General features: G+C 44.7%; 1 protein-coding gene across 6 annotated transcripts in view; it reads left to right on the top strand.

Annotated features, from left to right (window-relative positions):
* Nucleotides 1-13,336, top strand: part of LOC110501015 (ankyrin repeat and sterile alpha motif domain-containing protein 1B) — a 308,010-nt gene that overhangs the window by 125,434 nt on the left and 169,240 nt on the right. For all 6 annotated transcript variants that reach the window (XR_005038543.1, XM_036957167.1, XM_036957166.1 and 3 more), the window contains one exon: nucleotides 1,257-1,388. Coding sequence is in view for 5 of the 6 variants with exons in the window: in XM_036957167.1 (XP_036813062.1) it covers nucleotides 1,257-1,388 (132 nt within the window). In the remaining variant the exon portion in view is untranslated. The remainder of the gene's footprint in view (nucleotides 1-1,256; nucleotides 1,389-13,336) is intronic.

Raw genomic sequence — 13,336 nt, 5'->3', positions numbered from 1 at the left:
GGAATAGGCACTTCCTGTCATCGAGTACACCGGAGGAAGTTATGGAAGAAAGAATATGGACCATGATTTCAAGACTTGCTGCTATTGAATACAGATCGCCCCGTGATCAATTTGATCGATTATTAACGTTTACTAATACCTAAAGTTGGATTACAAAAGTAGTTTGAAGTGTTTTGTCAAAGTTTATAGGCAACTTTTTTAATAAAAAAAATGACGTTGCGTTTTGGAAAGCAGTTTTTTCCTGGATCAGACGGGCTTCATAAATGGACATTTTGGGTATACATGGACGGATTTAATCGAAAAAAAAAGACCCAATTGTGATGTTTATGGGACATATAGGAGTGCCAACAAAGAAGCTCGTCAAAGGTAATGAATGTTTTATATTATATTTCTGCGTTTTGTGTAGCGCCGGCTACGCTAATTCTTTTGTTTACGTCCCCTTCAGGTATTTCGGGGGGGTTGCATGCTATCAGATAATAGCTTCTCATGCTTTCGCCGAAAAGCATTTTAAAAATCTGACATGTTGGCTAGATTCACAACGAGTGTAGCTCTAATTGAGTACCCTGCATGTGTGTTTTAATGAAAGTTTGAGTTGTATCGAGTACTATTAGTTGTCACCCTGAAATTTCCGCTGATGTTGATCCCTGTACAGGGACAGCAGCCATAACAGGTTTTAAATACTTTATACCAAAATATGATGGTTTACTGTTTCACTTCTGACTTTTTCCACTACTAGTGAAAATAGTAATTGAAATGATTGGCAATACCAAAAGGTTTTGTTATGAAAGGCCCATCAACTTCAACGAATGATGGAGATGAATTGGGTTTTTCGTCATTTATCTTTGTTTGGTAATACTTTCTTCTTTTTGTTTAGTTTAGTTTCAACAGTTCTCATTATGTCGACCAATCGGCAGAGCAGCCTGACTTGTTTGCCACCTCTTTTGCATAATTTCTTTGAAACATGAAATGTTTCAGTTCGTCATCAATCCAGGAGGCTCTAACAGTTCCCACGGTTAGTTTCTTAACAGGTGCTTGTCAACAATTTGCATGAATAGTTTTCAGAAGACTTCCAGTTCTGCATCTGGATTCACTCCCTCGTACATATCAGACCAACACATTCTTTACATCTTCAATATGGTATTGTGTTTCTCTGTAGTGATCTGGAGTAGGGCTGTGTGAGATTCAGTGTGTGTGGTGTGTGTGTGTGTTGTGAGTGTGTGTTTTAAATGAACCGTGTGTATTGTATCTCTCTGCAGCGGCCCACTCCCCCACTTCCCCCGGCCCAGGAGGAAGAGGAGGGGGAGAAGAGCTGTGGCCCCGCTGGGTTCTGGGAGGCCCTCACACCCTGCAACGGTTGTCACAACCTGGGCTTCTCCAGCCTGTCACAGGTACGCACACACCTCCCCCTGTCACTTGTAATTCCTACACCTCCTGTCATTACTTTAACTGATAACCATTGTTATGGAGTGCCAGTGTACTATGCTATAATTGCCCTGTCTCAATCATAAGTCACTCTAATGGCCTGTTTCCCAGTTTGCATGGCTTGTTGCCTCTGAAACCCTCAGTTAATATACATCACCCAGCAGAATGCAGCTCTGCTGGGCCATGTAGCAATATGTTTATGTATTTCCATGACTAATAGAGATCAGTGGATGTCGTCTTTCGTTTTGCGCTTGGTGTGTGTTTGTCGTTGTGTTGCCGTGAGCACCACATAGTATCTCTCTCGACCACTTGCTCTCTTTCACAATCTATCTTTCTGACTATCTGTCTTTCTGACTCTCTGTCTTTCTGACTATCTGTCTTTCTGACTGTTTGTCTTTCTGACTGTCAATCTTTGACTGTCTGTCTTTCTGAATGTCTGTCTTTCTGACTATCTATCTTTCTCACTATCTACAGTTGAAGTCAGAATTTACCAACACCTTAGCCAAATACATTTAAACTCAGTAAACATTCCCTGTCTTAGGTCAGTTAGGATCACCACTTTATTTTAAGAATGTGAAATGTCAGAATAATAGCAGAGAGCATGATGTATTTCAGCTTTTATTTCTTTCATCACATTCCCAGTAGGTCAGAAGTTTACATACACTCAATTAGTATTTGGTAGCATTGCCTTTAAATTGTTTAACTTGGGTCAAACGTTTCGGGTAGCCTTCCACAAGCTTCCCAGAATAAGTTGGGTGAATTTGTCCCATTCCTCCTGACAGAGCTGGTGTAACTGAGTCAGGTTTGTAGGCTTCCTTGCTCACACACGCTTTTTCAATTCTGCCCATACATTTTCTATGGGATTGAGGTCAGGGCTTTGTGATGGCCACTCCAATACCAAGTATGCTTGGGGTCATTGTCTATTTGGAAGACCCATTTGCGACCAAGCTTTAACTTCCTGACTGATGTCTTTGAGATGTTGCTTCAATATATCCACATCATTTTCCATCCTCATGATGCCATCTAAAAAGTACGATCTTTGTCCATGTGCAGTTGCAAACCGTAGTCTGGCTTTTTATGGTGGTTTTGGAGCAGTGGATTCTTCCTTGCTGAGTGGTACCTTGGTACCTGAGTGGCCGTGGTACCTTCAGGCGTTTGGAAATAGCTCCCAAGGATGAACCAGACTTGTGTAGGTCTACAATTTTTTTGTTCTGAGGTCTTGGCTGATTTCTTTTGATTTTCCCATGATGTCAAGCAAAGATGCACTGAGTTTGAAGGTAGGCCTTGAAATACATCAAATGATGTCAATTAGCCTATCAGAAGCTTCAAAAGCCATGACATCATTTTCTGGAATTTTCCAAGCTGTTTAAAAGCACAGTCAACTTAGTGTATGTAAACTTCTGACCCACTGGAATTGTGATACAGTGAAATAATCTGTTTGAAAATAATTGTTGGAAGAATTACTCTTGTCAGGCACAAAGTAGATATCCTAACCAACTTGCCAAAACTATATTAACAAGACATTTGTGGAGTGGTTAAAAAACTAGTTTTAATGACTCCTACCTAAGTGTATATACACTTCCGACTTCAACTGTATAGTTCTTACTATCTTTCTGAATATCTTTCTGACTATCTATCTTTCTTACCATCTTTCTGATTGTCTTTTTCTCTCTTCATTTAGTTTCTCTCTCTCTCTCTTTCTCTCTCCCTTCATTTTTCTCTTTCTTGTTGTCTCCACAACGGGGAAGAGCATCAGTATCCATTCTGCCAGCTCTTTTCCCTCCCTCTCTCCCCCTCCCGTCTCCCTCTTTTCCCCTCCCTCTCTCCCCTCCTGTCTCCCTCTTTTCCCCTCCCTCTCTCCCCCTCCTGTCTCCCTCTTTTCCCCTCCCTCTCCCCCCCTCCTGTCTCCCTCTTTTCCCCTCCCTCTCCCCCCCTCCTGTCTCCCTCTTTTCCCCTCCCCCTCCCCCCTCCTGTCTCCCTCTTTTCCCCTCCCTCTCTCCCCTCCTGTCTCCCTCTTTTCCCCTCCCTCTCTCCCCTCCTGTCTCCCTCTCTCCCCTCCTGTCTCACTCTCTCCCCTCCTGTCTCCCTCTTTTCCCCTCCCTCTCTCCCCCTCCTGTCTCCCTCTTTTCCCCTCCCTCTCTCCCCCTCCTGTAAACCCTCTTTTCCCCTCCCTCTCTCCCCCTCCTGTCTCCCTCTCTCCCCTCTTGTCTCCCTCTTTTCCCCTCCCTCTCTCCCCCTCCTGTCTCCCTCTTTTCCCCTCCCTCTCTCCCCCTCCTGTCTCCCTCTTTTCCCCTCCCTCTCTCCCCCTCCTGTCTCCCTCTCTCCCCTCCTGTCTCCCTATTTCCCCTCCCTCTCTCCCCCTCCTGTCTCCCTCTTTTCCCCTCCCTCTCTCCCCCTCCTGTCTCCCTCTTTTCCCCTCCCTCTCTCCCCCTCCTGTCTCCCTCTTTTCCCCTCCCTCTCTCCCCCTCCTGTCTCCCTCTTTTCCCCTCCCTTTCTCCCCCTCCTCTCCCGCTTTTTCTCTCTCCCCTCCCGTCTCCCCGTTTTCCCTCTCCCCTCCTGTCTCCCCCTTTTCCCTCTCCCTCTCCCCCTCATGCCCCCCCCCTTTCCCCTCCCTCTCCCCCTCCTGCCCCCCTTCCCCTCCCTCTCCTGCCCCCCCCCCCTTTCCCCTCCTGTCTCCCCCTCTGTCCTCCCCCCTCTGTCCTCCCTCTCTGCCCCCTCTTCCCTCCTGTGTCTGGCCCACAGCCTGGCTAGAGTTAACTATCTGTCAACACCTGGGTCTCTGTGTGGTGGGAGATGATGGGCTTGGGATGGAGTCCCTGACCGATTAGCAGGGTCCACTTTTGGGATTTTGTGTGTGTGTGTACATTTTGTTCTCAACTAGCCTCATTTTGGTTTCAACTAGCCCAAAATTCTCCCCACACCTGCTCTCCCTGTCCCCAAGGCAATCAGCTCCCTCCTATAACAGGATGCTTCAACTAGTCCTGGAACTTTCAGAGTGTTTGTTCAACCAATCAATTACTCAACACAATCTTCACAAAATATCCATCTGTATTGTTTAATTTTAGAGGTTAAATTGAAAGTAAGAACGCATTTTCTGCACCAATGTCCACCACCAAAGCAGACATACTCCACACCTCCTCAGTCTCCCTCCTTTTTTCTCTCCTCCTTCTCTCCATCTGTCCTTCTCTCCTTCCTCCTCTCATCCGTCCGGTTTGTCAGATTGTCAGAGTGATGGCAGTCCCACTGGGCTCTGTTCACTTCCTATTTTTAAGTGGTGAAATGTCTCTCTCTCACTTTCCACTCGGTTTCACTTCTTCGCTTTTTCTCCACAACTTTCTTTCCCCTTGGCCTCACCCCCCATCTCTCTCTCTCCTTCCCTACATCACCCCCCATCTCTCTCTCTCCTTCCCTACATCAGCCCCCATCTCTCTCTCCTTCCCTACATCAGCCCCCATCTCTCTCTCCTTCCCTACATCACCCCCATCTCTCTCTCTCCTTCCCTACATCAGCCCACATCTCTCTCTCTCCTTCCCTACATCAGCCCCCATCTCTCTCTCTTTCCCTACATCACCCCATCTCTCTCTCTCCTTCCCTACATCACCCCCATCTCTCTCTCTCCTTCCCTACATCAGCCCACATCTCTCTCTCTCTCCTTCCCTACATCAGCCCACATCTCTCTCTCTTCTTCCTTACATCACCCCCCATCTCTCTCTCTCCTTCCCTACATCACCCCCATCTCTCTCTCCTTCCCTACATCACCCCCATCTCTCTCTCTCCTTCCCTACATCAGCCCACATCTCTCTCTCTCCTTCCCTACATCACCCCCCATCTCTCTCTCTCCTTCCCTACATCAGCCCACATCTCTCTCTCTCCTTCCCTACATCACCCCCCATCTCTCTCTCTCCTTCCCTACATCAGCCCACATCTCTTTCTCACTGTCTGACAGAAGTGTGTTAATCGCTGTATCGATCGCCGTGGTAGCGAGGTCTCAGCTGTCACTCAAGCTGTCAGTCAGAGAGACGGACTGTACTCTGATGTATGCTGCAGAGGGTGACTGTAAAAGGCTGCTCTGTGTGTGTGTGTCTGTGTGTGTGTGTGTGTGTGTGTGTGTGTGTGTGTGTGTGTGTGTGTGTGTGAGAGAGAGAGAGCCAGCCAGCCAGCCAGCCACAGGAGCAACCCCAAGTCATCATCAAATGTCTTTCATTGCCACAGTTCCTATATATGGGCATTGAGAAGGTGGAAAAACGTGTCATTCTCTGTCGCATGTCTTGCATATGTGTGTTTGAGCGGAGGGGGTTCCATCTCTCTTCTCACACAGACGTGGACCCTCTGTCCTCTCCATGTGAACGCAGACTGATGCCATGACAACCAAGGACCATTTTAGGTGGTGTGTTTGGTAAAGCGGTGCGGGGTTCCTTCAGCTGAAAGTGCGGCTTAGAGGAAAAAAGGTATGAACTTTTTCACTGTGGAGCCCCTGCAGAGAGAACGATGGAGAGAGATGGTGGGAGAGAGGGAAGGCAAAGGTTTCACACGGTTGCTAGGCAACACAGAAATTCATAAAGTAGCAGGCGTGGGATATCCGCCCACCACAACCATTGACAAATCTGTACCAGATCAGGTCAGGTGCGTCAGAGCACTGCGCAATATCAGACACACACGCATACGGAAACACACACCCACACACATACGCACAGGAATGCATGGCTGCACGCTGCACGGCTGTACGCACGCAAATTGGGCCTAGTGCTCCCGAGTGGTGCAGCGGTCTAAGGCACTGCATCTCAGTGCTAGAGGCGTCACTACAGACACCCTAGTTCAAATCCAGGCTGTATCACAACCGGCCGTGATTGGGAGTCCCATAGGGCTGCGCACCATTGGTTCGGCGTTGTCCGGGTTGGACCGGTGCAGGCCGTCATTGTAATTAAGAATTTGTTCTTAACTGACTTGCCTAGTTAAATAAAGGTTCAATTCAACAACAACAAAATACAGTGCAGGTTGGGAGAATCCAGAGTAAATGAATGGAGCTGGAAGGGTTTGTGTCCAATGCTGCAGTCATAGTAAGCTGTAGTGACCAATGCTGCAGTCATAGTAAGCTTTAGTGTCCAATGCTGCAGTCATAGTAAGCTGTAGTGTCCAATGCTGCAGTCATAGTAAGCTGTAGTGTCCAATGCTGCAGTCATAGTAAGCTGTAGTGACCAATGCTGCATTCATAGTAAGCTGTAGTGACCAATGCTGCAGTCATAGTAAGCTGTAGTGTCCAATGCTGCAGTCATAGTAAGCTGTAGTGACCAATGCTGCAGTCATAGTAAGCTGTAGTGTCCAATGCTGCAGTCATAGTAAGCTGTAGTGTCCAATGCTGCAGTCATAGTAAGCTGTAGTGACCAATGCTGCAGTCATAGTAAGCTGTAGTGACCAATGCTGCAGTCATAGTAAGCTGTAGTGACCAATGCTGCAGTCATAGTAAGCTGTAGTGACCAATGCTGCAGTCATAGTAAGCTGTAGTGACCAATGCTGCAGTCATAGTAAGCTGTAGTGACCAATACTGCAGTCATAGTAAGCTGTAGTGACCAATGCTGCAGTCATAGTAAGCTGTAGTGTCCAATGCTGCAGTCATAGTAAGCTGTAGTGACCAATGCTGCAGTCATAGTAAGCTGTAGTGACCAATACTGCAGTCATAGTAAGCTGTAGTGACCAATCCTGCATTCATAGTAAGCTGTAGTGACCAATGCTGCAGTCATAGTAAGCTGTAGTGACCAATGCTGCAGTCATAGTAAGCTGTAGTGACCAATGCTGCAGTCATAGTAAGCTGTAGTGACCAATACTGCAGTCATAGTAAGCTGTAGTGACCAATGCTGCAGTCATAGTAAGCTGTAGTGTCCAATGCTGCAGTCATAGTAAGCTGTAGTGTCCAATGCTGCAGTCATAGTAAGCTGTAGTGACCAATGCTGCAGTCATAGTAAGCTGTAGTGTCCAATGCTGCAGTCATAGTAAGCTGTAGTGACCAATGCTGCAGTCATAGTAAGCTGTAGTGACCAATGCTGCAGTCATAGTAAGCTGTAGTGACCAATGCTGCAGTCATAGTAAGCTGTAGTGACCAATGCTGCAGTCATAGTAAGCTGTAGTGTCCAATGCTGCAGTCATAGTAAGCTGTAGTGTCCAATGCTGCAGTCATAGTAAGCTGTAGTGTCCAATGCTGCAGTCATAGTAAGCTGTAGTGTCCAATGCTGCAGTCATAGTAAGCTGTAGTGACCAATGCTGCAGTCATAGTAAGCTGTAGTGTCCAATGCTGCAGTCATAGTAAGCTGTAGTGACCAATGCTGCAGTCATAGTAAGCTGTAGTGACCAATGCTGCAGTCATAGTAAGCTGTAGTGACCACTGCTGCAGTCATAGTAAGCTGTAGTGTCCAATGCTGCAGTCATAGTAAGCTGTAGTGTCCAATGCTGCAGTCATAGTAAGCTGTAGTGACCAATGCTGCAGTCATAGTAAGCTGTAGTGTCCAATGCTGCAGTCATAGTAAGCTGTAGTGTCCAATGCTGCAGTCATAGTAAGCTGTAGTGTCCAATGCTGCAGTCATAGTAAGCTGTAGTGTCCAATGCTGCAGTCATAGTAAGCTGTAGTGTCCAATGCTGCAGTCATAGTAAGCTGTAGTGTCCAATGCTGCAGTCATAGTAAGCTGTAGTGACCAATGCTGCAGTCATAGTAAGCTGTAGTGTCCAATGCTGCAGTCATAGTAAGCTGTAGTGACCAATGCTGCAGTCATAGTAAGCTGTAGTGACCAATGCTGCAGTCATAGTAAGCTGTAGTGACCTTGTCACGCCCAGCCATCCTCTCCTCATCTCGCTAGAACATTCTGCTGACATTGTCAGGCACTACCCTTGGGATTCTTAGAACCGCTGGGAGTGTGTGTGTGTGTGTTTGTGCGTTGCCCTCAGGGTTGCAGATAACTGTGTCCTCGAGGGGAAAAGAACAGAACAGAGGTTCTGGAGGTCTGATAAGAGAGAGAGTCTTGGGGAACAGAGGATGAGGAAGCGGTGGGGTCAGATGTTTGAGTTTCATATCAGTCATAACCAAGATCAAATTGTTTTGATGAAATATAACTTTGCACTTTGTTCTTATACAGACTTCAATACACTTGAATATTTTTCATATGTGACTATTGTTATTTAAATTGATCATTGAGAAACACCCCCTGGATGTCTTGTGTGATGGTTTATTCCATAGAACACACTGTTTGGAGTGTTCCAATGTGCTGGTTCGAAACCCCAACTAGGGGAAACATCTGCCGATGTGCCCTTGAGCAAGGCACTTAACCCTAATTGCTCCTGTAAGTTGCTCTGGATAAGCGTATCTGCTAAGTGACTAACGTTACAATGTAAAAGTAATGGAAATGCAGTTGAAGGAAGGCTGTTCAGGAGGTATCGGTGTCCCATGTTGCTCAGTTGGTAGAGCATGGCGCCTTCAATGCCAGGGTTCTGGGTTCGATTCCCATGGTATGCACTCACTACTGTAAGTCTCTCTGGATGAGAGCGTCTGCTGAATGACTCAAATGTAAAAAATGTAAGATAAGTGGAGATAAGTGTGCCTGTGTTTGTGTGTAATTACATTCGTTTCTCATGGCTAATATTTATGGGGAATGCATTAAGTATCAAACCAAGCTTTCAGACAGGGAATGCATTAAGTATCAAACCAAGCTTTCAGACAGGGAATGCATTAAGTATCAAATAAAGCTTTCAGACAGGGAATGCATTAAGTATCAAATCAAGCTTTCAGGCAGGGAATGCATTAAGTATCAAACCAAGCTTTCAGACAGGGAATGCATTAAGTATCAAATAAAGCTTTCAGACAGGGAATGCATTAAGTATCAAATCAAGCTTTCAGACAGGGAATGCATTAAGTATCAAATAAAGCTTTCAGACAGGGAATGCATTAAGTATCAAATCAAGCTTTCAGACAGGGAATGCATTAAGTATCAAATCAAGCTTTCAGACAGGGAATGCATTAAGTATCAAATAAAGCTTTCAGGCAGGGAATGCATTAAGTATCAAATCAAGCTTTCAGACAGGGAATGCATTAAGTATCAAATAAAGCTTTCAGACAGGGAATGCATTAAGTATCAAATCAAGCTTTCAGACAGGGAATGCATTAAGTATCAAATAAAGCTTTCAGACAGGGAATGCATTAAGTATCAAATCAAGCTTTCAGACAGGGAATGCATTAAGTATCAAATAAAGCTTTCAGACGGAATGCATTAAGTATCAAATCAAGCTTTCAGACAGGGAATGCATTAAGTATCAAATCAAGCTTTCAGACAGGGAATGCATTAAGTATCAAATCAAGCTTTCAGACATGGAATGCAACACAATGTGCTTCACAGGAAAAAACTATGAAGATAAAAATATATTTACATTACAACAAACATAAGAGGATAAAATATCAAATTAAACTGAATGACTAAAAAGCACCCTAAGGAAAAGCAAAGCTAAAAAGGTGTTTTAAGATCTCTTTTAAATATGTCCAGTTTCGACCCTCCTCAGGTTCTCTGGCAGACTATTCCAGAGGCTGGGGGCATAGTAACTGCCTTTCTATGCCTCTTGGTCCGAGGCTTTGGGATAGTTAAAAAGCTTCCTCTCCATGCCTCTATGGGATAGTTAAAAGGCTGCCTCTCCATGCCTCTTGGTCCTAGGCTTTGGGATAGTTAAAAAGCTTCCTCTCCATGCCTCTTGGTCCGAGGCTTTGGGATAGTTAAAAAGCTTCCTCTCCATGCCTCTATGGGATAGTTAAAAAGCTTCCTCTCCATGCCTCTATGGGATAGTTAAAAAGCTTCCTCTCCATGCCTCTATGGGATAGTTAAAAAGCTTCCTCTCCATGCCTCTATGGGATAGTTAAAAAGCTTCCTCTCCATGCCTCTATGGGATAGTTAAAAGGCTGCCTCTCCATGCCTCTATGGGATAGTTAAAAAGCTTCCTCTCCATGCCTCTATGGGATAGTTAAAAAGCTTCCTCTCCATGCCTCTATGGGATAGTTAAAAAGCTTCCTCTCCATACCTCTATGGGATAGTTAAAAGGCTGCCTCTCCATGCCTCTTGGTCCGAGGCTTTGGGATAGTTAAAAAGCTTCCTCTCCATGCCTCTTGGTCCTGGGCTTTGGGATAGTTAAAAAGCTTCCTCTCCATGCCTCTATGGGATAGTTAAAAAGCTTCCTCTCCATGCCTCTATGGGATAGTTAAAAGGCTGTCTCTCCATGCCTCTTGGTCCGAGGCTTTGGGATAGTTAAAAAGCTTCCTCTCCATGCCTCTTGGTCCGAGGCTTTGGGATAGTTAAAAAGCTTCCTCTCCATGCCTCTTGGTCCTGGGCTTTGGGATAGTTAAAAAGCTTCCTCTCCATGCCTCTATGGGATAGTTAAAAAGCTTCCTCTCCATGCCTCTATGGGATAGTTAAAAGGCTGTTTCTCCATGCCTCTTGGTCCGAGGCTTTGGGATAGTTAAAAAGCTTCCTCTCCATGCCTCTTGGTCCGAGGCTTTGGGATAGTTAAAAAGCTTCCTCTCCATGCCTCTTGGTCCTGGGCTTTGGGATAGTTAAAAAGCTTCCTCTCCATGCCTCTATGGGTTAGTTAAAAAGCTTCCTCTCCATGCCTCTATGGGATAGTTAAAAGGTCAGTAACAAAGGACCTGAGGGACCTACTGGGTACATACATTAAAATCATGTCTGACATATATTGAGGTGCACAATCGTAGATTGATTTACAAACCAATAGATAATTAATTATAAAACTCACCAGACAGAAGAGCATTACAGGAGTCAAGCCTGCTTGTAATAAAAGCATGGATGAGTCTCTCTGTATCAGCCTTAGAGAGAAACGGCAACACCTTGGCAATGTTCCTCAAGTGGTAAAAATATATTGGTCACATTCAGAATGTTTGATTCAAAATTGAGTTTAGAATCTAAAATAACACCTCGTTTTTAACCTGGTGTTTTATCTGTCTGGCCCTAAAATGTGCCCCCAGATTTTCTCTCTGTGCTTTGGCGCCAAACAATAAGTACCTTGTTCTTGTCTTGATTTAGTTGGAGGAAGTGGTGAGCCACCCAAGTATTTAAATCACTAATACAATAAATGATCCGTAAAGGTAAAATCCTCTGGTAACACAGAAACACAAAGTTGTGTCTGCGTAGCAGTGAAAATCAATGCTGTGCTTTCTGACAATGCTGCCAAGGGGTAACATATATAAACTGAACAGTACCAAACCCAAAATCAAACGTTATGGAACGCCACAACTCTTGACTGGTTAAATAGGTCTTAAAGGACAGAGAGCAGTTTGGCATCTGTGTTGGCTTTAAGATAATTTACCTCTTTAACTAAGGCTGTCTCTGTGCTGTGGTGCGCCCGAATACCACATTGGATTATTATTTTTTTAATGCCAAAGAAATTTGCTGGTTGAAGACCCATTTCTCAAGAATTTTACTTAAGAATGGAAGGTTGGAGATTGGTTGAAAATTGCAGAGAGCTGAAGAATCTAGATGACTTTTCTTCAGAAGGGGTTTCACCATAGCAGTTATTAGTGCAGTGGGGAAGGTGCCTGTGAAGTGATTAACAATTGCTTTCACTTCTTCACATATGCAATTAAAAACTGTTTTGCAGAAGGTGGTGGGGATAGGATCGAGAAGGCAGGTAGAAGGCTTAAGTTGTGATATCACTTTCCTGAGCATGTCTGTGTCAACCAGGAAAAATACATCCATAATGCCTTTGCGTGGTAGGCTCATCAAACAGGTCTTGGTTGACTGATACCCAGCCTAATGTTTATCTTGTCTCTGAAATAGGCCACAAACTCATCACATTTAGATGTAGAGGAAGGGTCACATAGGTTTGCGAGGGTAGGATTTGTCAGGCCATCAATGGTCAGGAAGAGCACTGTCTAATTATTCAGATTAATAGAGATCAAGTTAGAAAAATGAGCCCGTCTGGCATTTCTAATTGCTTTGTTATAAATGCCGAGATGCTCTCTCAGAATATCATAAAGGACCTGCAACTTTGACTTTCTCCACTTCCGCTCAATTAAATGTATTTGTTTCCTCCCTCATCTCAGTTTGGATGAGGCCTTTTTCAACTTTACTGGAGCTATGGCATCAATGGTTGCCTTTTAATTTGCTATTAAAGTTATCAGATAAATCATCTCAAGAAGAAGGCAGAATAGGTGGTGGAGTGTTGTTCATACACTCAATAACATCTGTATCAATGTCAGAGGTGAGATAGTACTTCTTAATAATGTGTTCAGTATTACACTGCGCTATGGGCAACAAGGTAGTAAAAAATATGGAGTGGTGATCAGATAAAGCAACATCAATAATCGAGGATATGTCAATAGAAAGCCCCTTGGTAATAACCAGGTCCAGAGTGTGGTCGCGGTTATGGGTGAGCCTGGTAACATGTTAGATAAAGTCCATAGAGTTCAAAAGATGAATACGTTCGATGGCCTTGGCGTCAGTCTCTTTGTCAACATGAATATTAAAATCGCCCAACACAATGATTTTATCATAGTTCTCAAGGACAATCGAGAATAGTTCAGAGGAATCAGTAAAGCAAGTTGGGCAGTACTTTGGTGGCCTATACAGGTAACTGATGCAAGCAGTAGAATCAGATTTAAAAATCAGGTAAAACTACACCTAATGGAACAGCGGGGACTGTGAAGGGACACACGCAGGAACAGCTTGGGGCGGAAGGTGGTTAGTGCGTTGGACCAGCCAACTGAAAGGTTGCTGGATCGAATCCCCGAGCGAGCTGAGAAGGTAAAAATCTGTCGTTCTGCCCCTGAACAAGGCAGTTAACCCACTGTTCCCCGGTAGGCCGTAATTGTAAATAAGAATTTGTTCTTAACTGACTTGCCTGGTTAAATAAAAAAATAAAAACAAAGGACCAGACA

This window comes from Oncorhynchus mykiss, chromosome 21 (assembly GCF_013265735.2).
Source record: "Oncorhynchus mykiss isolate Arlee chromosome 21, USDA_OmykA_1.1, whole genome shotgun sequence".
NCBI classification, from domain to species: Eukaryota; Metazoa; Chordata; class Actinopteri; order Salmoniformes; family Salmonidae; genus Oncorhynchus; species Oncorhynchus mykiss.
The sequence above is the reverse complement of the archived record's forward strand: the minus strand, read 5'-3'. Positions and strand labels throughout refer to the sequence as shown.